This window comes from Gymnogyps californianus, chromosome 1, assembly GCF_018139145.2.
Source record: "Gymnogyps californianus isolate 813 chromosome 1, ASM1813914v2, whole genome shotgun sequence".
NCBI classification, from domain to species: domain Eukaryota; kingdom Metazoa; phylum Chordata; class Aves; order Accipitriformes; family Cathartidae; genus Gymnogyps; species Gymnogyps californianus.
Window position 1 is genome coordinate 74,162,513 of NC_059471.1, and position 27,518 is coordinate 74,190,030.

Below are 27,518 nucleotides of genomic sequence, written 5' to 3' on the forward strand. Positions count from 1 at the left end.
GAACTCCTCACACTCTTCCCCTGCTCCAGCGTGGGGTTCCTCCCACGGGAGACAGTCCTCCACAAACTTCTCCAACATGAGTCCTTCCCATGGGCTACAGTTCTTCATGAACTGCTCCAGCATGGGTCCCATCCACGGGGTGCAGTCCTTCAGGAACAGACTGCTCCAGCGTGGGTCCCCCGTGGGGTCACAAGTCCTGCCAGCAAACCTGCTCCACAGTGGGCTCCTCTCTGTCCACGGGTCCACAGGTCCTGCCAGGAGCCTGCGCCAACATGGGCTTCCCACGGGGTCACAGCCTCCTTCGGGCATCCACCTGCTCCGGCATGGGTCCTCCACGGCCTGCAGGTGGATATCTGCTCCACCGTTAACTTCCATGGGCTGCAGGGGGACAGCCTGCCTCACCATGGTCTTCACCACGGGCTGCAGGGGAATCTCTGCTCTGATGCCTGGAGCACCTCCTGCCCCTCCTTCTTCACTGACCTTGGTGTCTGCAGAGTTTTTTCACATATTCTCACTCCTCTCTCCGGCTGCAACTGCTGCTGCACAGTAACTTTCCCCCCTTCTTAACTATGTTATCCCAGAGGCGCTACCACCGTTGCTGATGAGCTCAGCCTTGGCCAGCAGCAGGTCCCTCTTGGAGCCGGCTGGCATTGGCTCTATCGGACACGGGGGAATCTTCTAGCATCCTCTCACAAAAGCCACCCCTGTAGCCCCCCCGCTACCAAAACCTTGCCACACAAACCCAATACTCTATGATAATCTTCTGTTTATACTGACCACACAGGAAGTACAGGGCAGGTTAAACACCTCACTTGAGTAGCCTAAATTAGCCTACTCTTTGTATTCATTACTGTTGAACAATCTTATACTCAGATTACAAGTTGGCTGGACAGATATCATGTTTTTGATCAGCACTTTTACAGTGCCTCGCCTTTTTACTGTGCTAGGCCTTGGCAAGAACTTGGCTCTGTGGTAACAGCAACTGCACAAATCAGCACAACAAACCCAGGTGGAGTAGGCAGCTCTGGGTTGAGAACATGCACATTAATGAAGTCCTCATGAAACTACCTGCACAATAACCCCACCTTGTACTAGCACAGCATAAATCAGAAGCACAATATGTTTCTAAAGGAAGACACAAGAAGCGCTTACCAGAAGAAACACAGTGGTCTCCACAAACTGAGTTGGTATCAAAAGAACAATGAAAAATTCTGGAATACCGAAAGATTTCGCCTTGACTGTTTCAGTTCACAATCCTGGTAGTCAAAAGAAATTTAGCTACCAAACATTATGCTAGCCTCATGAACTGATAGAAAACTCGTACAGTCTGGGGAAGTGAACTTCTGTTACATGAATTTATATACCTGCATCTTATTTGTAATGTATATTTCTGTGAATTACATTTAAATTAAACAAGCACTGGAAGAAAAAAGGTGGTATCAGCAACCAACAGACGCAGATATTGCTAGATTACCCAGGTCATTTTGGTCCCAAAGCTAGACAAATGGCCCAAGAGCCATTTGCTGGTTTATAAGCAGCCTTGTAATCACCTATCAGCAAGGTACAGTTCCACCTGGCAGAAGACAATTTCTTGCATTAGATTTCTTGTATCACCTCCCGGCTTATGCCACATTACTGAATCATCTCATGAACTCTGTATATAATCCAACAGTGCCTACAGTGACAGCACACAGTCTAAATGTTTGCATTAAGAAAAAATGTGTCCTTTCACAGGAAGAGATAAAACAAATGTACAAGAGATTCTGGAAATATCATTAAACTGCAAGGAAAATATTTTTTCTTGTTCAACACTATCATTAGCAGGACTCACATTTGCTCCATAAATGCCTAACCTTTAAAGAGGCATGAGCAACATCTGAGTTTATCAAAAGGGCATGGTCTGGCCTAGTTCTGCCCTCCCCCAAACTCTCTGAAGAATGCCCGTGAGCTTCAACTGAGACATATTAGACCACCAGTGTATACCTTCAGCAATCACAGTCCTCACTGTTTTGTTTTGAAAAATGAGACAGGATCAGCCTTGGCAATAACAACAACAAAACAAAACCAGTTCAGCCTCTGATATTCCCATCTATCTCAGAAACAAGGTTAAGAGCAATGGTGTGTGACACGGACCTCAGCACAATGAATGAAATGGAGCTCCCTCATCCAGAGCACATGTTCCATCTCCTCTGTGCTTCAGCCAGTCCAGCTCATGGGCCCTAGTGCCCGTCATTCATCAGCACACTTAGAGCCTGAGGCTTACTGGACAGTGGTAACAGCTGTTGCCTTAAAATACTAAACTCGGCCATCTCCCACACTGAGGGCTCCTGAAAAACCAAGTATTCTGCCAGTCTGAGGATTAGTTCTGTTGTGTCTGAAGGTGTTTGCAGGGTGTGGACAGGCTGCCAGTTTGGGTTTTTCAGTGTTTGGCTTCAGGGTGCTCATCCCTGGATATAGACCAGTTGACACATGTGCCCTAATCCAAAATGAATCAAATCATTCCTTTGGCAAGAAAACACAGGCTTGCTGGTTTTCCACATTCTGCCGCAGCTGCCATTAAAGGTGGGATCTTTTTTTTTACAGTAAGATAGCTTTCTTGGGGTGTATGTCACCACAGTTACACCAAAGATCATAGCGCAATGCAGACGGTGTTGACAGGGCTGAGCTAGCATTACGTCTTCAAGCAGTCTAGTCCCAGCATCATGGAGCTCAGTGCATTCAGCTTCATTAGTCACATAATTGTGATTACACTGCTACAGCTGATCAAGGTCAGGAACATCTGCATTACACTGAAGTCACCCGACATGTCCTGGACTGTGGGATTCAGCTCCAAATTCATCCACCTAAAATCAGGTGCCTACTGTGTAGGCATCTACATGGGAGGTGGCTAAGTTCTCACTGCAGTCAGTGGACACCCAGCCAACACAGCAAATGGAAACTGCAGAGGTGTCTATCTCATCCTGCTCTGATACCTGTATTTGGTAAGATAAGGAGCTTTTTAGAGATAGCCAAAAAACTCCTGAGGAGAAAGAGATTTTCTTTTTTTATTATTATTATTTAAATAGACTGACAAAGTTAAACTTGGAGGTATTTATATCAACTTTCTGTATTTTTCTATAGTTACATCATGCCCTCCTTCCACCGTAAGTTTGCATAAAGATGCATAAAGCACAGGCTATCTCTTTGTAAAAAGCCACCTTTTATGGCAGTGAAATTAAAAGATAAGCCAGACCAGTGTATTCTCTCCAACTGTCACCACATCCAAGTGCCCCCACTATTATCTAAGACTTACTTGCAAAGCAATCCCATTCATCACTCATCTCTAGAGTAGTAAACAACCCTTTTAACCCTTTTAAACTTGGATATCTGGGCTCATTTAAAGCAAAGATGTCTTCATTTTATAACTCTACATATCAGGGATTTTCTTGTGTTTACTGTGAACTACATACTTCCTGATCTTCTGTGATATACATATGTGGCACTTGAATTGCACAAAGACCAAAGATTTTCTGGAAAATCTTCCCTGGGCTGCTAAATTAATTGTATCTTCATATAAAGTAGCAGGTTCTAGGCCAATTCAAGTAAGTATGTGTATGTTAGCACAGTTAGAAAAATCAGCTGTTAAATGGAAAGTTAGTTCCAATATTAACCACTTTGGCATTACGCTTCCTGCATCAAATGTTCATGGAAAATAAAAATGAAATCCTTTTTTGGATAAATCCTGATCCATACTACTAAAAATATATTAAAAATATGTATTAATTGCTTGCTAGCAAAATAGTCCTGTTTTATTTCTAGCTAATGAACTATAAATATATCCAACAGACTTTGCTTTTAATTAGATAAAATGTTTTAAGAAATGAGATGCCAAATTGAAATAATAAAACAAAGTTGATATATTAATGTCTCCATTAGATTCTCTAAGGATATGTTCTCCTTCAAAGCTGGTCAAGTAAACAGAGGTTATTGTCAGAGATTCTAGAAAGAACAGATGTTTTCATTTCAGATTACTGTTTTTATAACCCAAAATAGCACAGCACCTAGATAGATAGCAAAACATACTTTGTAGACATTAGTTTGTGGAAACCTTCCTAGCTGAAGCAGATTTTAAGGAAATTTTTAAAAAACAAAACCAGCTGAACAGGCAAACATCATAAATTATACATGCTAAATTGCAAATTCAAGATTTACTTTATTAAGAGTCAGCACTAGCAACGGCAACAATGATATAGAAGGAAACTACTACATGAGGAAAAAAAATTCTCCTCTTAATGACTAATAATTTCCTTGTTCTTGCAGAGCATTTTAAAAGGCTATTTGAGGAGGCCGCAAAGCTAAAATATTACTGAAGGAATCATTAGACAATTTTTATGCAAAACCCACCAAATGAAATATTTCACTGATGTGGCTAGCACACCATGTAGGGAAAAACACTTTTAAAATCCCATGTATTTCCCAATTTATATTTTTGGCCTCAGTCAAGTGAAGTACTTAAATCACCTGTATCTTTTTTATTTTAATGGACTATCCCCATGCTCAAAATTAGAATCATAGGATCATAGAATGGTTTGGGTTGGAAGGGACCTTAAAGATCATCTAGTTCCAACCCTCCTGCCAGGCACAGGGACACCTTCCACTAGACCAGGTTTCTCAAAGCCCCATCTAACCAGGCCTTGAACACTTCCAGGGATGGGGCATTCACAACTTCTCTGGGCAACCTGTTCCAGTGCCTCACCACCCTCACAGTGAAGAACTTCTTCCTTACATCTAATCTAAATCTACCCTCTTTCAGTTTAAAGCCATTACCCCTTGCCCTATCCCTGCATGCCCTTGTAAAAAGTCCCTCTCCAGCTTTCTTGTAGGCCCCTTTTAGGTACTGGAAGGCTGCTATAAGGTCTCCCCGGAGCCTTCTCTTCTCCAGGTTGAACAACCCCAACTCTCTCAGCCTGCCTTCATAGGAGAGGTGCTCCAGCCCCCTGGTCATCTTCATGGCCCTCCTCTGGACTCACTCCAACAGGTCCATGTCCTTCTTATGCTGGGGGCCCCAGAGCTGAACACAGTACTCCAGGTGGGGTCTCACGAGAGCGGAGTAGAGAGACAGAATCACCTCCCTCGACCTGCTGGTCATGCTTCTTTTGATGCAGCCCAGGATACAGTTGGCTTTCTGGGCTGCAAACGCACATTGTCGGGTCACGTTGAGCTTCTCGTCAACCAACACCCCCAAGTCCTTCTCCTCAGGGCTGCTCTCAATCCACTCATCACCCAGCCTGTATTTGTGCTTGGGGTTGCCCCGACCCATGTGCAGGACCTCGCACTTGGCCTTGTTGAACTTCATGAGGTTCCCACAGGCCCACCTCTCAAGCCTGTCAAGGTCCCTCTGGATGGCATATTAGTGGGCATATTATTAGGTATATTAGTGGGCAACCATGGGATCTGGAACTTTTCTTATTTTTGTGCATCAGTATGAATTTGAGTTATGAAGACAAATGGTGTCATGCAATCTATATGACTAAGCTCATGAGAACAGAAGAAAAGATTAATTTCAGATTTACCTTTGACTTTCAGCAAAGCTTGTGTTGAGTGGACTTGCTCCTAATTTCATATTCTTCCAATTTGTGCTTCAGTCATTGTTTTCATCAATTTTGAAAATCTTATGGAAATATTTCTAGTTATCCTGGGTTTAATAAAAGCAATCTTCATTGTAGTCACAACCTAGAAAGACTCTTGTGATCCTGAACTATCTGTAACAAGTCTTGGCAACAGTAAAAGTAAAGAAAGATTGCAGTTTATGGCATGAAGACCCTGGGAAATAACCAGACAGTATTTGATTTACTGTTCTTGCACCAGGAAGTTTTAGATAATTCTAATGTTACATGTCAATTAAATCCCTAACAGCTTTGCCATTGGAATATGTATCTGTATGTGTATAAAGACAGAATGTGTTCCCTTTTAGCAAACATCACGCTTCTATGAATTCTCTGATTTATGACAAGTATCAGCACATACACAGCAATGAGAATACTTTCATTTCAAAATACTGTATCATTTTCAACAGGAATTTATTTCTGATAAGAGAAAAATTTCAGCTGCTTTCAATGAAACAAGAAGTTATACATAAATAGTCATGTTTAATGGTGAAATCTGCAAACATTAGGTTCATATCTGGGGTTTAACTGACTAGATGATCCTCATCTAAGCAAAAATAATAGACCACTTCTTTAGGAATTTAATAAGGGATGTAGGAAGCCAGGCACAGAACCATTAAAAAGGAAAGTCAGGGTAAAAACTATAAGATTATTATAAGTCTCATGGAGAAGAATTCTTCTGGGGTCACAGGTGTCTCCATGAAGTATAAACATAAACATCTATCTTGCATTCCTTGTGCAGCAAAAATTCCCACTAGCCAATAAAACTTTAAGGTTCCCATTTTATGCATGATCAGACTTGAAGATTATACAGATTATGTCTATCAACAACGCATGATTCTTACAGAAGTTATTCTCATTGAGTTTGAAATTTGCAGTAGGTATGCATCATGAGCTTTTTATTTTAATAGATTCTGGTCTAAATCTGATAAATGCAGAACTTAAAAATATGTTACGTGACAACAGAAGCATGAAAATATATTCAAAATTTTCCCTGGGATGAGAATTTTAAGGCGAAGCAAACATGGCAAAAGGGCTATTTCCAACAGACTAAATAGCTAACTGGTAAAGAATTGTAGGTTGTTAACTAAATATGCTTTACATTTGGGAGTGCAAAAACAAGTCAGTGTCCTTCCATTTTTACCTCCTAAATACACTGAACAAATGATGCCTGCTTGCTGCACATATATTTTTTATGTAAACTGAAATACAATGACCGTGACTGGCCACCTAAGCGTCCATGCACAATCTTCACCGAGACTGCGCCAATAAGGCACAAGTAGGAGAATCCCTTTCAAATCCCCGTATTCCCAAGGAATCAGACCTTGCTCAGCACATGGCTGCACTCCCCTATGAACTGCCCTTTTATGCTCATTCCAGTGTTTGGGGGGGAAGTGTACATGAAGAGAAAGTGAAGTGAAGGAGAGCCGCCCAGTCCTGCTGAAGCCAAGGTCCTGACCCGGCCTCACCCTGCAGCACCAAGGACAGCGCCTTCACCGCTCTCCTCTGTTCACCAGCAAACCGGGCCCAGCGACCCAGCTGGGTCTTAAATGCAAAAATCATAACAAGACCATCATCGGCCCTGAAACGGCAGGCGGTTGGCTGAAGAACAAGGTTACCATTTAAAGTCCTTTTCATTTATTTAGCCAGAGGAAATATAGACTTGAACCCGGCTCAGCCAGATCCTGCTGAAAAGTCCTGACCGTTGACCTAATAGCCGCTCAGGAGCTTGGGAAGCACCAGGTCTTTATCTCTGCCTTTCTCGTTATTCTCACACATCTCTATAGGGGAGCAAAACACTACCTGTTACTGGGCAGGAAATAACAAGGGAAGAGATATGAACAGAGGGACAGTAAGGGACAAGAAGAAAGAGTAGAGAGTAGAGAGCAAAATGAACATAGATGAATGTGCTGCAGTATCTTAAACTGAGTTTCAGTGTACATATTTTTTCAGTGTACATAATTTCTACATTAATATGTTTCTGTCTTGGTTATTGCTTATTTTTCTCTTTTGCATTTTCATTTGAAGGATTTTTGCACAATGTCAGTGTATCCATGATGAGAAACTTATGCTGGGATTCAGCTCCAGATTCAGGACATGAAGATGGGAACTGTATGTGAAAGGGGTTTTTTTGTCTAAGTTCCCATGGTAGACAGTGGAAAATCTAGTCAACACAGTAAGCAGTGCGTAGAATAGATGTGTCTATTGCAGGATGAGACAAATCACAAGTTAGATTCCATTGAGTCTATTGTGAGATGCTCCAATCAGTTGCCTAAACGAAGGCATGCAGTGACATTGGAGATGTGAAGACTGTCTCACTCAGCTTCCAGCTGCCACTTGAGGATGGCATGGGTCCATGTGTCTTATGTCATATCCATCAGACCCATGAAGAAGTCCTGGATACAGGACTACATAAATATCTGTATTTAAGCACGTGAATAAAGCCTTACATCTCCGCTGGGAGCTCTAATGGAAGCTTAGACAACTAACTCTTATCCCATCAGGTATTTTAATTGAAGTTGAATCCCATCTTCAGGTGAACTGTCGTATTGAGAATCAAGATACTTTTGTTACATGAAGATCAGCCAGAATAAAAATTGTGTTAAAATAGTGCATTCATTCACTTTTTTGTTCTACACTTTTCTGGAATAAAAATAACCCAGAAAATTTAGTGCTTGCATTGGTCAATAACATTTGAAGATTGCATTAGAATGGTTTGAAGACTAAATTATTTCAAAATTGATGTGGGTTTGATCTACTTGTTTTTCAATTGAAGTGTTAATTAAAAATTTGAAATATTAACTTTTAATTAAATACACTATATTAATGTAGAATTACTCTCAGTTACTATGCCTTTCATAGACATACCCCACATTCATGCATAAATTCCACTAAAAATTGTCAAGATAAATTAATAGTTTTACCCTTTAGCTCTCATGAATCAGGAAGTAGCAAAAGTAACGTGTCAGGTATCAGTATTTCTTTTGTATAAGTGCTATAGTGCAGCCTTTATCTAGGAGCTGCTAAAAGTTAACTATATATATGGTTTACCTAAGGTACAATTTGCATTATTTAGCTTTTAGACGCAACAGTATAGGGTTATTTTCAGTCAGCTGAAAGAAAGGGACCTCAAGAAGGTAATTCTTCCCATCTCAGGATATCCCTTTAAGAAGTCAGGACAAGTCTTCCCTTTTCCACTCCACTGACTGCAGAAGGAATATAAATGAATAGGCTGAATTAAATGGATGAACTCAGGTGTGATGAGTCACATTTCAAGTAAAGTATCCTATTTCTAACAGTTGTCTTGTTGTTTACAAGGAAAATGCAGAAAATTCTGGAGTAACAAAACCATAGGGAAAACCTGTAACTTCTGTGAAGTGAAGGTTCACCCAAAAGGTGACCCGAAAAGCCCCTAACCAGGCTAAACTTCTTTTAAAATAATATCATATAATTCATACTCATGAGTTTAGGTAGGCAGTTTTCTGTGCTGTGTCTTATCATTCAATATACACCAGAAAGAATAGCCTGCAGACACAGCTCATGTTGGTAAATCATGTGATTTTCAATTACACTGCAAAGCTGCCATGGCCCCGAGGGCACCCACAGACCACACTGTCCCTGCGCAACCTCCCCGGAGCACCTTTGGGCTCATAGCCCAGGATCCCATTTCACCCCCCCTCTGGGGCTCTTCCACCCAGATGTTCTTAATGTCAGAAAAACATGTTGTACTTGAGATAGCAGTGTGTTTTAGCAAATGGTGGATTTTTTTAATAGTCATCTGCATTAAAAAAGAAATTTAATGATTTTTCTATACTACAGTAATTCAGAAATTAGCTGCTTTTCTGAAAAGTATTTTTAAAATTTCTACATAATCAGAAAACTTAAAAATTTCAAAACCTGTAATTCTACTCCATCTGCAACGGTAATTACAACAAGCGCTGGCTTATCATGTTTTTCTTAATTATTTCAGTAATGGTTGTTGATTGTATTTATTAATAGAGTCATATTCACTGTCTCAAAACTTACAGAAAAGCTGACCACTCATTTTGAATTTGTTTCTATCTCTTCCTACCTGAACAGTCATAGAAATTAATATTTTTATGGCAGTTCTGTGCATACAAAAATGTCAATTATTTTTAACCTCTAAACTAAGAGAAGGCACATTATCTGTCACTGAACTTTTGAGTTTGACATCAATTAAAGTTCTCCCATTAAAAAGGAGTTACTAGAGCAACACGAAGACTTACACGATCAATCTGTCAAAAAGATATTCCTGTAAAACCTTCAAAAAGAAAACCTTTCTTGTCAAACAGGCACAATTTGTAGGTGGCAGGCTTTAACTTCAAAATTAAAGCCCAGAGATCCCAAAGACCCTACTTTGCTCCCATGTCCATGACAGATAAGAACAATTTTTATTTTTTTTTTAAGATTACATTTAAGTAATAAAATGTGGCAGGCTATATACTATACAGGAATACTGCCATGTTTTTCATCATATTAGCCACTAGGCCAAATAATCCATATAGTGATAGGTCTAAAAATGAGACATAATCTAAGCTGCCTTTGTTCTCATACAGTTTATTTAACTGTATAATATAGAAAATATTGTATTTTATTAATATACTAATGACCACCTGCTGATTGCAATAGTCAATGGAAACAGTGCATGGAAATATTACTATCAACAACAATCCAAATAAATAAAAGAGACCACTGATTACAATGAGTTCTCACTGAAGCAGCAAAAGCAGAGGACTCCATAAGCAATAAACCTATATTTGACTGTTCTCCCAGTCACTGCAAATAGCCTTTACAGCCTTCATCAATATGTTATATTTAAGAAATACAACAGAATTTTTTTTTTTTTTTAATTTTGCTGGTTTTTGGCTTTTGCTGTTTTGGAATGGTCTCAATTTTGTTTTCTCTCTTCCTGGTTTGATTATTCATAGCTATACTGCTCACCTTTCTTTTAACATTTCATTTATCACTATCACTACAGACAAACGTGCTGCTCTTGCTGAGAAGAGCACACTTTTCAGACTTAAAAAGCTCCTCATTACACTGGAAGAAGTAAAAATGTAATTCAGTCTATTTCAAAGTGAATCCCCTTCAAGACACATGAAGTCTCAGTCACAATGAAACAAATCAGTAAACAAGGTTCCCATGAATAGTGGGGACAGCATCTGAGCTGCAATCAAATTAACTTTTTTAAACAGTCCAGCCAGCACCTGGGTAAGGCAAATTTTCACAGCTATTTAACAAACTAAATAACAGTGTTTCAGTACAGCTTCTGCATTTGCTTTTCAAAAGGCAAGAATTTAGGCACAAGGCAGCAATTTAGAAACTCCCCAGAAGACACTGCAGGAATAAAACAAAAATGGTAAGATCAAGAGAAGTGTATGCAGTAGCCACTGTCTTTCTGACAGAGAAATTGGAAAAGAGATGAAAAGAACCTTAAACATATAAAAGTCATGAAATACACATGGCTGTGAAACCAGTGTAAAAAGACAAAAAAGCTTCCAGCAAATCCTGTTCCATAGACAAGTCTATACACAGAGAACTTGGAATATTTAGCAGGATTATTACTAGCTTATTTTTTCTTCTTTATGGGTGGGCTATTTGCACTGGCCTGAATGGCCATAACACGTGGCTGCCCGAAGGCAGGATCTGATCTGACCACCTGAATGACAGAAAACACTTTGCATAAGAGAAAGAGCCTTGTGTTCAGCCATGCCAACCCCAAAGCTAACCTCAATATAATTAACTACTTTTGGACCAGGTGTCACTCAAGAGCAAGTAACAAGCCACTAACAGTCAAATTGTTCAGTTGTCTGTGAAAACGTTTTAACCTACAGGATAGTATCAACTATAAGGCCGCAACAAAGATGGGTTCCCTCCCAGAAAGTCAGAGGGAGAGGAAAGGTCTTTGTACCTCACTGAAGCTCTTATTTACTCTTGCATCAAGTACAGGAGATGGATGACTCCTAGAATAACAAATACCATGGAAGAAAAACAACTTATACCCTAATTAAGGGAGTAACAAGATTATCTCCTGCCTGAAGAGAGAACAGGAGTTTCGAGTTAAAAATAAAACCAGTCTGGACTAGTTGAATCCTGATGGTCACAGGGAGAGGGGGAGGGGGCACAATAGCTGATATGATTTCAGAAGTAATCTGCACATTTCAGAAAACAATACTTGTAACAGCATGGACTTGCTTTTTTTTCAGGTTTCTGTTCTATTTCTTATCATATTTTATCACTGTAGTTTAAAATACACCAAAGGCTTCCCACACTTGTGGCAAACATCTTTTTATAAATATTTTCTAAACCAAATTAACTAAGATTAAGATTTTGCATTATTGGATTTTTTTTCCCATTATATAACATACGGCTCTTTTACAAATACACAGTACACAGGTCAGTTGGGCACCACATCTATCAAAAGCAGACCTCTCCTTTTCCATGTGTTACATGAACTAAGATGGTAACAAGAAGAAATTCAACCCAGTTGTTAGCTCCAAGACATGGTGGGGGAAAGCAGCAAAGACTATTTCAGTCCTACTTCTCTTTTTGCCAGAAATATTCCTCTAATCTTAGCTAGCAAAACAAGCTGGCAATATGAGGTGGGCATGGTCATCAGTGAGTGGAGTCACTCAAAAGAGACTGCAGACATGCTCTCCTCTCTTCTCACATGGACCTACTCACTGCTTGTAAGGCACTAGCAAACCTTTCATTTAATGATCTGCAATGAAACACAAGTGCTAGACCACAACCGCAGCAGAGACATGGACACAGTAACTCTTGACACATGGCCCGCATTCTCATTAGCACTACTGACACTGATGAATTATCTAGGAAAATAATGCACTGACCTCTTTTAACTACAGAAAATCTCTCTGATTTAATAGGCTCCAGGTTTTTTTAAATTTTTAAATCACAATCATGACAAGCCTAACAGCATAATGGTACATATGACCTTCATTTTGTGCCTTTTAGCATTTAACAAAAGCATATTTACCTCAATGCAAAAGCACAAAGGCTGCAAATGAACTCCTGCCTTGATGCTGTGGAAGTTTAATCAACTACAGAGCCTTCCTATTTTCACTCCAGATGCCCCTAAAACTGGATAACATCTATTTTAATTATATCTTATATCTAACCATGAAATTCTGTACATTTAGATACGGTACCGCTCAAACTAGTTTTAGAGGATCTGGTGGAAATCAAACTCAGTGAAATGAAAAATGAGGTAATTTACTTGCCTTTTAAAAGCTTGCTAGAAAGGTGAATATTCTCAGCTGATTTCAGCCCATATTAGTAGTGGTAAAATATGGCCAGACGTCTCAGCAAAGAAAGATTTTTTTATTTAAACTCCATCACCTACCAGTGAAAAACTGTTCCCTGCAGATTTTTCTAGTAATTAATTTTTTAAGTTTTTACATGACTACTATTTAAAGAGACACTGAAGAAGCACTATACTGTTCTTTGGAGCAGACATTCGATTTTCAAATCCACTTTTCAGCACAAATCGTAATCTGCTACTAAAATCCTGGGCTTTGGAGATACTTCAAGAATCTTTTCTTTAAAATATGATTCTGTTCATTTAAAAAAAAACATGGTGTGAAAGTTTCACAAAGCACTTCCCAAAACCTACCTATCTCACCCACCTAAATGTAGTAAGACGACGACTTCTCTTCAGCTTCCTTTACAAATTATTAGAAAAAGAAATGCAAAAACATTTCAGTAGTCTAAACAAAAAAGTCTATAAATAAATAATATCTTTCTTACTGCAATATTCACTTATGTAACAACCATCATAGCTCTGTAACTTGAAAGAGGAATTAATTCAGAAAATTTGTACAGCCTTGTCATATGCAAAAAGTCAGCTATGGAAACAACAGCATTAAACTAGAGTCTGAAGAAAGACAAGGTTTTAAATCTTTCACAAATGCCAAACGAAGGCAAGAATGAACTTCTCCTTCACAGATATTGTTTAAATCCCCATTTTAGAGGAGATCTTTTTTTATTCAGGACTGGTCTAATAAAAAGACAATAAATGTGATTTCTTATGTATAAGTTAAAATACAAACCCATAGAGCAAGCTAACTGTGGGTTAGCTACAGGAATCATTCCATCCTGATGCACACCTGATTTAGTTTGTGTGTTTCAATATTCTTCTTCGTCAAAATTCATTCAACACAATAGTGCTAGAGAAGATGGCCAAGACACATATGGGTGAAGAATAAGAAGCTAGGTGTTAATAGCAGTACAAGAAGCCTTGCTCCAAGAACATGAGCAGCGTGAGTCTCCAAACGGGCTATGTTCTAGCCATGTACCAGCTCCAGTCTGAAGGTGCACAATGGCCCCTCTCATCCTTCCTTCTCTCTCTTCACCTCTTCTCCCCCTACCCTCCTCCTCCCCCCAGTTTCTATAAGAAGGAAATGCAAATAGGAATGCCAGATTGGAAATGCAGCACATTCCAACACATTTCTCAAACTGGGAGATTCAGGGACAAGGACCCAGGCATGACAGACCACGTTACCTCACATCCGCACCATGCACCTTTAAGTCACTTCAAGTACAGTCAGGTTTTTCTCTAGAACTCAAAAAATTACAATTTTGTTCTTCTTCCTAGTTTTGCAGCTGGCCTATCATTTCAAAATATGAACCAGGCAAGTATGAAGTTTTCTATGAACCCAATTTAACATTTTTGTTTGCTACAAGCAGACACAAGCCAAAGTTCATGATAGAACACATCTTTTTCTTTTTGCAAGGATCCTGGTGATGGGTTCTGGTAACAGGAGTACCATAGAGTAGTGGAGAAGATAGAACAAGAAGAAAGTAGTCATTAACTGTGTTGGAAGTTAAAGAAAGCCTATACATGTTTAAAAGTTGGCGATATTGGCCAGAGGTTAGCTAAGCAGATGAATATATTGTTCTATTATTAAAAATGTGATATCATTTCTTCAAAATACTTTAGAAAAGTGTCTGTTACAAGAAGTAAAAAGACATTGCTGTTATGTCCTTGCCTTTTCCACTCTCAGGAAAAAAGGACTAGTATTTTCATGCTGGACTGCATGAAAGCTGTCCCTTCATGTTTCCAGAATGCCTCAGTATAGCTCCTGGTTTCTTTAACTTTTCCCTTCCTACTCTCTAGCTTCCCCTTGCCATCTGTACTGAACATGAAGTAAAATTAGAAAATGTTGGTTGGAACAGACAAGAAAGGGGTTCATCTTGCCAGACTTTACCTGTGTAGGAGTTCCAGACTCCCTCCGTACTCAATACAGCTATAAGTATGTACACAGAGAAAAATCCATCCCATGTATTTTAAATAAAAAGCTTGGAATGTAATGCTCTCCAGGTGTGCTTAGGCAAATTTGTTTAATGTAGATTAACACTGTAGAATACTATAGATTAATATAAAGTCTTGAAAGATGACTCCTGTGCCCACAGGTTGTATCAGCCTAATGACATAACTAGTACAGATGCATTGGGGGAGAATTTTATGTCTTTTCTTCCATGAAGACACAATACAAGATATCTTCAAAACCTTTGTATAAAATAGTTTGTATAGGAGTAGAACTGTACAAACCCAGCAGGATATCCACTTTCTGACACTGCCAAAAATATCTAGAAATCATTACTGTTAAAATTATTTTCATTTGAAGTGCTGTTGGGAAGTTATTAGGTATTGATTCAGTTGGTAGCCTGTATTTAGAAAACGTGACCAAGAACGGGTTATGGTCAATGTTACAAAAATATAGATATATATTACATTTACCACTCTCCTCACTGTTCATTGGTTAGTTTTAAAGCGTTAAATTACTTTATACTGTTTGTGACTTACAACATCCATTGCATGCAAGTTTTAACAGAATACTCTATAAATACGATCACTCCTATAACCTGTATATCTAGTAGAAGCACTAGCGTGATCAGAAATTCTTTAGTAACAAACCTAATTCTTCCATCCAAACTGGATGCAGTTATTATGGTTTTCAGAATAAACCAGGACCAGTATCCTGCATTTCAGCTAACAATAAAAATTATATTCTCAGCTGGTTTTAGTGTGATCCAAAACAGTCTTTCTCTCTGTGCTCTATTTTTGTATGTGTATTTATTTTCCTTACTTACTTTAGTGATACATAATGTCAGTAAACTAAAAATAACTGCAAGAACTGGATGGATAACTTTATGCATATTATGTATACATGTAATATTGCACAAGAGGAAAAAGGTTATACCTGCAAATACAGCAGAAATGTGAGGAGTTTGTATCTATGCAACATTTAGGGAAGAGCTTTTAGAATCACATTCATTACTCATTTGCATGACAGACCAATATACTTTAGACCTTGTCCTGTAATGCTCCTGAATTTAACCTTCCAAATTTATGAATTTCTGAACACCTCAAAGATTCTGAGTTCCAAAGAACCACTGATGATTTGCAAAAAAAACCCAACCTTCTCCACAGATTGTCACTGTCCTGTTTGGTGCAGACTTTCCCCCAGTTTACACCTTCTTGAAACCCACGCAAGCAAAGTTCAGTACACAGGTTTTGGAGAGTTGGTACATGTGCAAAATAGACTTCGGAATGCAAGGGGTGGCTTAGACTTTTTTCTTAATTTTTTCATAACCATTTATATCAGGAGATAGTCTGGATTTCATGGCCAATATGCTGTAGTCGTATGAGGCTAGAAACAGTAGCTTTATGCTAGTGGAAGGGAAAGATATCCTGAAGTCCTATGAGGCAATTCAGAGATTATCTATCAGACGTCCTAAATGGTGTGCAACACTTCAGAATTTAAAACAAGAATATTTTTAAGCATGAAAAAAAGTTGATCTGGCTCTTATCTTGATACGGTTTGGGTTTATTATTGAGCTTGCTTTTTCCCCCCCCCCACCTCTAAAAAATGAATTTTTGTATCTGATAGTCATTCCACAGTCAAGTGTCTTGACGATATTGCGTTACAATGATTTTACCCACTTGAGGTACTAGTGTTCATGCTTGGCCACTACTGACCCATACTCAAAATCTATGTCAATAAAGGTTTAATTCAATTTCTTCATGTGTTTCATGTATACATATATGCAGGGACTATACAATTTATAATCACTTTTAAACCATTCTGGGAACCTTCAGCATGAGAGTCTTGGAACTGAGGATTTTATGAGACATTCTTCAATTAATAATGTTTTGAACGAGAAGTATTACACAAATTGAACATTGCACTTTTTTGTATTTTATACCTTAAGCTATATAAATTAGTTGCATATATCACATTTTACTATTATTTGTTTCCTTGCTCGAAAACCTCACCTAATTAACTGATGTCAATATTTTGTAGTCAGCTCTATTACTTGAAAACTATTTGGGGCATATTTATGGGGTTTTTTTTAAATTATTCAAATAATTTAAATAAGATCAACACAGAAGATCAACCAGAAGATCAAATGAGAAGAGTTACATGTGATGCTGAATCAAAATTCCCATTTCAACACAAACAGATATTTAGAAACAGTTCCTTTCTTATAATGGCACCATTCTGAATACTAATATTGGATATCATTGCATACCACAACAGTTGTGCAAAGTTGCACTGGAAATACTAGACCATAATCTTACATTGGCTGAAAAGTAAGTGGAAGGCAGGGCCACCATCCTGCAGGACTTGGACAAACTGGAGGAGTGGGAAGACCAGAACCTTATAAAATTCAACAAGGACAAATGCCAATTCCTGTCCAGGGAGACGGAAGAGCCCCTGCAATAACACCATCTGGGGACAGAGCAACTAGGGAGCAGCTCTGCAAAAAAGGCCCTGGAGTGGTGATCTGCCCGTGAGCCTGTGGGAATCCCAGCAGCAAAGGCAGCCAACAGCCTCCTTGGCTGTACGAAAAGGGGAATGGGCCTTAGATCTAGGGAAGGGATTGTTCCCTTCTACATAGCGCTCGTTAGACCATGTCTAGACACTACTTTCAGTTTTGGGTCCTCCAACACAGGAAAGACATGGACAAACTGGAGGGACCTCACAGAGGGTCCCCAAGGCAGTGGAGGCTGGAGCATTTGCCCCTTGAGGAGAGGCTGGGGGAGGTGGGCTGGGTCAGCCTGGAGAAGAGGCAGCTTCAGGGGCACTAGCAGTGCGCCCAGCACCTACAAAGGGTGACTGAGAAGCTGGAGCTGTGCTCCTTATGGTGGTGTGTGGCAGGACAGTGAGAGAAAACTGGCACAAGTTGAAACAAGAGAGGAGAAACGTTTTCCCCAGAGACAGCCAGGCAGTAGAGCAGGTTGCCCTAAGAGGCTGTGCTCTTTCTATGCAGCCCATAGCTGACCCTGCTTTGAGCCCAAGACTGGAAGAGACCTCCTAAGGTCCCTTCGAACCTGCATTTTTCTATGTTTTTTCTGTGATCCTATGATTAGATACTACTTCCATGAGCTTACCCCATAATATTAAAGTGATGTGTATGTGTCTGGAGGATCGGTGCTTCCTATGGAGCCCAATGAAACACTGTATCATTGTAATTGCATTTTAAATGTCCTTTTTCAAAAACTTAGAGGATGAAACACATTTCATAGACTTTAAAAGATAAAACCATAATAAAATTTTAATACCTGAATCACATAACCTTATTTTAAGCTGAGTAAGACGACAAGTATTTAAATTCCATCTACCTTTACTGGAAACTAATTGCTAATTCAAAAGACTTCACAGCTATAAGAGAAGAAAAAAGCAATACTTGTATGTCCACAGGCCAAAAAATTCAAAGATATTGGCTCTACTTAGAAGACATAGGAGCATTTTTAGCTCCATGAAAAACTTCACATGATACAGATAAATCCCATTTCAAGTTGGAAAAGGAAATATCCTCATATTTAAGGGCTCAAAACACAATTTTCCCACTTTTTCCTAAAAATAAACAATCTAAAACCACATGCGTTTACTTTTCCACTTACAATGTTTCTTGACCTTAAATAAAATCAAAACAAACATTAAAAAAAAACCCTCACCCATAACTCAGGAATTATTCTTAAAATGATTTGCACCACACTATTGCAGGAATACTTATTTTCATGGGGTTTGACGCAAGCTATGCAACTGTTTAAAATAAGCAGCATTCACTTTATTCAACTGCCACAGATGTCAATGTAACGTTTGTTTGAGAGCTGTCATTAGATCAACACTGACAGTTTAAAATCTTGCAATGATTGTTCTTGGATAGCTGAAAGAAAACTGGCATTCTTCTTAACAAACCCAGCCTAGAACCTAATATTGAAAGATGAATACATGTTGAACTGCCTTTCTACTTCGTTGAGTGATCAGCTGAAAATTAAGATTGTCTATAGCTTTGCCCTTCCTAGCGTAATAGTGAATAGGATGTTAAAATCTAAATTACATTTGTTAAACTCGGTTCCCTACGTCTGATAATAAATAGAGATTTTCATATATAATTGGATATGAAATTTATTATTAAAATGAGCTATTTAAAAAAAAAAACAACCTTCTGATGTCTTCCTTATACATGTAAAGAAATCAAGATAAAGATGAAAACAAGCTGATGTAGTAAACCTTAAAGATTTGGATTTTTAAAGATAGAAATTTTATGAAGCAGAAGTTGTGAAAAGTTGAAATTTGCCCAAATTAGAATTGTACATTAACACATGTTTGTTGAGAGGGCTTTGCTCAAGTATTGCATTTGCACTTATTTGAACAGAAGAAATCTGTTTTCATGTCAAATATCAACATTTAACCCATGACCAATTACTCTTCTTTACTGATCAGAAGAGTAGTGGGAAATGAGATTGAGCTAACTTGTGTATCATAAGAATTAAATCTTTACTCAACAGTTCATTGAATCTTCGTTACATACTTTGAACATCCCCAAATTCTGTCTTCTGGAACTGCACAGTTGATCAGAAAGCCCACAGGTGACCTGTGTTCAGGTGTTTGGATACCACATTGCTCAACTGAAGTCTCCATCACCAAAATTCACACCCAAAATAGTAGGGCTGGTTTTATTCTGATCAGAATCAGCCTTAAAACAGCAACAGTGTTTGGCATAGAGTGGTGTTAATAGCAAGAAAATAGGGAAAAATGACACTAAATTAACAGGAATGAAAAGGACTACAGCTGTCTAGCACATAATCAAGTAGAGACATTTATATGGCTTTACAGAGCCCAATGTTTTTTTAAAACAGTTATTTTCAATAAATTGTGTAAATAGGATACACAGGTGGTAGCAAAGAACATCACATTTGTCCTCCCACATGCATGAATGACAGTTCTCACAGGAAGCACTGTTTCATAGTCTATGGGTGAGTGATCTCAAGCAGGGATAAATAGGATATCCTACTGTAAATAATTTTGGTGTGAATATCTCCCAAGACAAATCTTATGATGAAAACAAATTCTTTCCTAAGCTATTATCAGAAACTAATATTCTTTGACACTTCCAAATTATTGTTACTCCCAGAGAAGACAGAGAATATTAATTCAGCTCTTCAGATGACATATAAAGGGAGAGCAATGACAGAAAAATGCAAAACCTGAAAATATGCATGATGCTTTCAGGATCATGCCCAGCTAACCTTACTACTGCAATCTAAATTAGTCCTTAGGCTCATACCCTGTTCCTCTGGGCAGACTGATTTCCTCATGTATCAAATCATCTCTCCCATATTCTTATCCTATTACATAGTTATCCAATCCATTCTTCTCCTACCTATATATCCTGCACCATGATATATTCACAGTCAGCCAAAATTTGCTTGAAATAAAATTAGAGTATTTCCCATAACACCCACTTTATTTTTGTGTCAAATAGGTTTAGCATTTATCTGTGATTCTTTTTTTTTATCACATCATGGATCACAGACACACAGGGGCGATTGGTATTGAATTACAATAGGATGAAGGAACATGACTTATTTTATGTTTGAAATACTATGTGTCTTTATAAGGTTATAAATGCCTCCCTTAAAGAGAAAATGAAAATCAAGCTGGCAATTTTATTAGCAAGTGGAACCAGATAATTAAAGCCCCTGCAGCAATGAGAACTTCTTATGCTCTGAAGCTGGAACCAAATTTTTCATTGGTAACAAAAAGATTTCTGTGGGTCATTTTCATATTCCATAGGTTGGACTGACCTATAGCATAGTTGAATGCTATATTGCAACAAACAAACTCAGAGATATGTTGGTAAAAACTAAAAAACTAACACGAAATTAAGCGTCTGGGTTACAAGAGACATCTGCAATGCTATTTCTTTTACGTTATTCCTCAAGGAAAACAAAGCTCTCTTGATTATTCTAAAGTCTTAATTGATATAAAATCACTGTGTTGTTAACCTCTGGAAATCATTCAGGCAAGAAGACTATACTGTCCTTATCTGACCATTTACCAACAGAAATAGTACTGTCCTGTATTTGGGGTTTTCCTTTATGTTAAGCTCTTATTTATGATTTAATGTTCCTCTGATAACTAGACTAAAAAACATAATATGCATATAATCTTTCCCTGCCTTCTGCTTACTCATATATGCTGTCCCTGAGCAATTACCTTCACATTATTGACACATCTAATGTTTCCTACGGGGTCAAGACTACCAAAAAAATTGCTCTTCTCTCCAGCAGCATAATGCTCATTTGTACACTCTGATGTTTACCCTTGACCATGTACAGCAAATATCCCACTGCTTTCTATCTCCTTTTCCAAACCCCACTGACTCACAATTATTTCTATTTTTACCACTTAAATATTTGTCTTTGTGTCCATTCTCCAATTCACTTACTAGATCACATTGCACACCAATTCCCTTTTATCTCTACCCGTTGATGATATGTTAATTAGAAACACAATGTAGGAAAAGTATAAGAACTTGGGGGTGGTGGAGAATAGATAAACTCACACTCCAGTAAGTAACATGAAAGCTGAAAGAGACTTGGATTTAACAATGAATAGTAAATTAAACAGGAATTTGAAATGGCCTAGATTAACAACGAAAAGGCAAATAGCTCTGTATTTTGTATTTAATCTTGTCTTTGTAAAATGGGAAAAAATAAAGAGGACTGTGCCTGGAATATTGTGTTCAGCTCTGCCTTCTGAGTTACTAGAAGGATAATGAAAAAATAGGGTACATACAAGATTTTTTCAGGAGAAAAGATTAAAACACATAAATACAGTTTGATGAGGATGTTTCCAAGGTGGAAAAGGAGTATAATTTGGCAGGATTGACTCAAAAAATGCAAGAGCATCTTTAAGCAAATTGCTACTTCTGAGCTTAATCTTCCTAGGACTTTCAATTTTCTTTTTGTCTTAACATTGCTTCCTTTCCTTTGAATTTCAGGTAGTCCAAATGAATCATCCAGTGGCAGTTATTCATTATTTGCCTTCAGATTTCTGGGGCTGGTTAAAAGCTGAATCCCAGAATGGCTGAGCTTGGAAGACACCACTGGGGATCACAAGCACCCTGGGGAGCACCACTAGTGACTGGCCTCCAGCTGGACTTTGTGCTGCTGATCACAGTGCTGAGAACCTCTGCCTTCTCCACGTCCTTTGTCTGCAGGTCATTTCCCCATTCAGTGGCAGGCTCACATGTCCCCCAATCTTCCTTTTGTTGCTGATATACCAGTAGAAGCCCCTTTTTGTTGCCCTACCACCACATATAAGAGATTCAAAGGGAAAAATATTTTCATGGTGATAAAGTAAGTTTATTACAGTATTTGTATATTCTAAGGGATGTGGGAATCTTTTTATTTTGGTGGAACATAATGAAGTATGATGAAAAGCTCACAAGGGCCAGAAACAGCAAGTTGAATTCATAGCAACAGAGGGATCTTTTGTCACAGGCAATCTTGCACTTCCCTTTGTGAGCACTGTTCAGACAGAACTGGTTTCTGCATGTGTTGACGGGTAATGTGGGAGAAGGGAACAAGACCTCAGGGCATTCTGGGTAACATACTTGGTGACACTGGCCAGCACATTTGCAGCCAGGCATGTATGGTTGGGACCTGGTGTCTCCTCAACCAGCAGTGTACTCTGGACACCAGGCTGCTTTAAGATGTTTCAACTCAGGGAGGGAGGATATATGCCTTTCTCCCTCCTTTCTCAGTATAATCTTTCCCACCTAAATGCCGTCCTACTGGAACCTCCTTACAGGCACAGCATTTCCAGCACATGGGCCCGAGTTGCTTAGATGGTGAAGATGGGACACCAGGGCTGGCTGTCTTCCCCTTACATCCAGCCATGTCCAGCAGTCTGGAAGGAGATGAGTGCCCCCAGGTCCTTGGGGAGGTAGGACGCTTGATCCAGGGAAGGAAGCAATTAGAAGTGGCTCTGAAGGGAGACCTTCCCCAGGATGCTAGATTTCTGACAGACTATAGCATTCATGGTCATTCAGGCATGCACCCCCCTGGCACAGGATTTCTTCTGCTGAAGGCACTCCAGATATAGATAGAAACACATCAAGCTGGTCAGACCACAGCATTTGAGGCAAGTTATCACACCTGGCCACCTCTGGCTCTGGCTGGGCAGAGAATAGCATTGTACAACACACCAGCTGGGCTGCCACTGCTCCCCTCTTAAAAAAGAGAAGAGGAACCTCAAACTGCACCAAGTGCCACTGTGCAAAGACACATGCGGGAAAGGTCATGAGCCCATCAGCCCTCTTACAGGACACAGAGCCTGGTTCTTGCCTTTTCCTTTCTCTCCCTACACAGAGCGTCATCATGATGCCTCTTGCCACCAGGCACCCACAGCCTCCAGGGCCTCTCCACCCCTGTTGTGTCAAGGTGTACTCACCAGACACGCTTAGCAACCCTGCCCAGAGTTCCTCCTCAGACCACCACGTCAAAACATGGTTTGCAAAAAAGCTGATTCTAGCAAAGGCACCCCTTAAACATAGTTGCATAATTTTGGCTTAGCATGCAGGAAGGATGGGGAGGAAGTGTATGGGAAGTAGCGTACTGTGCTGTATGACGCCAGACGGCACCTGGGACAGACATGTCATGGGTTTCCTGCACAGAGACACTTGAGAAGGACAAAACAATACCAACACAGGTTGCACTGAAGGCATCTTAGCATAAGTCAGGCAAAAGAGGGCCATCATCTCCCCACACATGGTATCCGTGATTTTTCTCTGGTCACTCACAGGGAGAGTAACAATCTGTGTCTATACTGGTAGAAACACTGCAGAAGACCCTGAATAGGGATGTGAAACCTAATGAGTGATCCTGGGCAAACGGGAAGAAATGCAGAAAAATCACTTTGTGCTTTGAGACAACCTTCATAGATAAAAGTAAGCAAGATCAAAATCCTCAAGGGATACATGTAATACTTCTTAATGCCAGAGGAAGCCTCAGAAAATATTGAATTGGGGCCCATTCAACTGAAACAAATATTTTCCTAAGACAAATTATGAAGGAGCTCATGATCTGCCTGCTCAGTAATTGAGAAGAAGCCAGCAAAAGCGGGCTTTTATGTTCTTTCTGCTAATTAATATCCATTGCTGTCTTCCTGTGACCGCTCTGGATTCAGTTCTCACATCTTTGCTCACAATGGCTACAGCCTTCCCCAGTAATCGTTTCCACTGAAAGTATATGTATAAAAGGTAATTTCAGAACATCTGTGTATTGTCTTCAATCTTCCCAAAGAATACATTCCAGTGAACACTGCTGAAGAGACTAGTCAGGCTTTACATCCTTGTTTCTGCTTAGATACTCAGTCAGTGTCATGGAAGCTTTAAGAACATTTCGTTACAAAATCTACATAGAAGACACATTGTTAATGCTACATACAAGTTAAATCCCCAAATGGCAAGCTGAATACCTGCGAAACATGAACAGAACAATCCACAAGCCCATTATTGCTGTATTGCCATCTTTTTTGTACAAGGGCCTGACTTCCAAGAAGTCTGTTAGCTATCACTGTATACTACATAAGACTGCACTGCAGTCTCAAAGGTCCTGACAACCAAGACTTTGATTTGATAGGCATTCTGTCTTTCTAAAACATATTGTCAGAAGACTATGGGTGAAGAGATAAACTGTGCTATGAGCAGCACATGCTTATAGCAAGAATTTTAGCAAGAACAGTTCAGATCATCTTTATTTTTAGGGTTATCTTTGGCTCTGCTCCAGACACTCCCGTATGATTAATCATATTAATTCTGCAAGTTTGAAGGCTTTGAGGTGAACAATATAAAAGAAAGCTGATAGGGTTGAGAAACTAAAATAAACAATGTAAAGAAAAAACAGAAAAAATATTGGTGTGAACTTAACAATATCCTTTGCCCTAAATATGCAGAAAAATAAACAAGGAATTATGTTTTAGTTAAATCAACTACACTTTAAACTTTAACTTCACGTCTAGTCCTATATTTACCAGTTGCCATTTACACCTTTCAACCACAGTCTCAAAAATTGGAGGTGTTTGGAAAAATATTAAACTGTTGTATGCATTAGGTACACCTTGTCCCTTAAAAACCTGCTGATGAATGACCTGCAGAGGAACTTCCATTATTAAAGAACAATTATTAATTATTAATTAAACAATTATTAAACAACAACTTGAGCTGTTACTAGCTGCTCATCACACTTTCACTCATAGCTGTTAAGCAGCTGGTCAAAAGAAGTGATTGCTTTTAGATAAATAGATTTACTCATGGGATCATGGAGTAAAGTTCTACTCAGTCTGAACTTGAATATCCCACTTTCTCCTGGCGATGGAACGTCCGTGAAAATGTGCAGATGAGAAACTAAGTTTAAACTGTGTTTACAACAAAGCAACAATTTAGTATCCCTACAGAGCTGAAGATAAGATTGAGGGTGATCAAAGCAGGAATTTCTGAGGCTTTGTTTCTCCTGGGGTTCCACTGTACTCCCACCACCTTTATGCATTCCATCCATAGTATACAAAAATAAAGTGATCGGCCCTCCACCCACATTTCAGTTGCCAAAAACAAATTAGGAACACAGGTCTATTTTATAGACCCTTTCTGCAGATTTTCTCCTTGGAGGATCCATTGTTTGCCTAGAGAAAAAAAAATTACAGTTTTAAGGTGAGAAGTTTAAAATTGTACCTGAAAAACTCCATGAAAGAGAAGCCATAACCATGCTGTTCAGCAATTCCTGCACAAACAACGTTCGCAGATGCTCCAATCAATGTTCCATTACCTGCAGTTCAGAAAACAAATACCAGTTTATAGTTGTGCTCTGTTTCTTACTCTTCCTCTGTTTATTCTTTGCTAACGTCCTAAGATGTACCAGTTAGTTAGAAAAGAGAAATCCATTTCTGTTGTATAGGCTTGAAAAGAAACATACAGACAGTATCTTCACATCCTATAAACAGCTTCACGCTTTCTAAGATAACCCTGGTATTATTCTCTGATTCTACATAAGCCAGAAAAATAGGGAAGGAACAGAACAGCAATCTAGCAGTTGTCAAAATGACACCAGAGACTTGCATTCAGATAAACTTGCTGATTTTTGGTTTTACGTACAGGAAGGTGCCATCAGATGAGCTGAAAACAAAGGATGAGATAGTTTCAGGATGCTGAGAAAAATGGATGCCTTTTTTCCTTACACAAACTTGACATTGACAAATTAGTGTCTTTTTTACAGAGAGGATAACTAATTGCTAAGGTATATATTTTTTTTTAACAGAAACTTAAAACAAAATAAGTGGGACAATGGAGGGGAATGGATCTGTTTCACATCTCTCTGCTAAGGCAAAAGGATCACCACAAATTTTGCTTACCAAACCACAATGGTTCTTTAATACATAAAGGAACATAACTTTATTCAGTGAACTTCACCAAATTACATTATATAAGTCCCCTTAAGAGAGGAACACACCAAAGGAAAATACTACACCATGTTTATAATGTGCATCCGTCCTCTTGGAAGAACTACATACTTCTCCTAAGCCTTTTCCAATAACTAATTTATTCCTGTGTTTTCTCTAAACTTTCAACAATCGGGCAATGTAGAGAAGTCAGGTATTCAGAGCTCAGAAAGACCAACCCATTTTCTATAGCTTTCCCATGAGTCATATCTCAGACTTAAGAAATGCTGTGTACTTGACTTCCACAAAACAGATGTCTTCAGCAAAAGTTTCTGATCTAAGGCATGACTCGGGAAGTGACAGTGACTCCTACATTCTGTTCCTTAACTGCAATTTTGAACAAAAGAGGTAACAATCTAGGAGAATTTTTTTTTTACTATGGCAAGTCATCTCTTTTGCCATACATCACTACATTAACAATTCGTTATTCTAAGCACAAGTCTTCCTTTGCTCCCATTGGCATATAGTTACTCTTCTCATTTTGGCCCTGTTAAACATTACTGCTCAGTGGAGACTCTTCTGGTCTGACTTGGAGAGAAACAGATCAGAAGGCAAGTAATGCTCCAGTTAATTGTTTTGAGTTAGTAAATGTTTCAGGTTACCCAGAGATCAGTTTACCAAAGAATAGGTCAGAATAAAGGCAAAAGGATTATTCCCCTAAGTATTCACACATTACCCATATGGCCTTCTGCACCTGAAAGTGCACACAAAATGAGCAGACTTCTAAAAATATTCTTAAAAATAATAGAACACTCTTAAATTCAAATAAAATGAAGTGATAGAGTTCAGAATAAGGAAAAGGAGAGAAAAGATGTGATGTGGAAGAAACATTGGAGGAAGGAAGATCTTCCTCTTCTAATACGAAAAAGGGTAGGAGAAAGAGCTTGATTGCAATAATTTTGATCCCAGTTTGGATTCAAAGCCGTACCAGTGTCAGTGGATACTGAGATACAGGTTTTTGACTGGTCATTCTAGGGACAGAGCAACAACTTTGACAAACCCAAAAAGTCGCTCAGGACTTTTTTTTTTTTTAAAG

The 27,518-nt window shown here is 38.9% G+C and overlaps 1 protein-coding gene across 1 annotated transcript in view; it reads right to left on the reverse strand.

The window, feature by feature from the left end:
* Positions 1 to 27,518, reverse strand: part of OCA2 (OCA2 melanosomal transmembrane protein) — a 182,683-nt gene that overhangs the window by 21,171 nt on the left and 133,994 nt on the right. Inside the window, exon 22 of the mRNA XM_050910147.1 lies at positions 25,719 to 25,812. Within this exon, the coding sequence (XP_050766104.1) occupies positions 25,719 to 25,812 (94 nt within the window). The remainder of the gene's footprint in view (positions 1 to 25,718; positions 25,813 to 27,518) is intronic.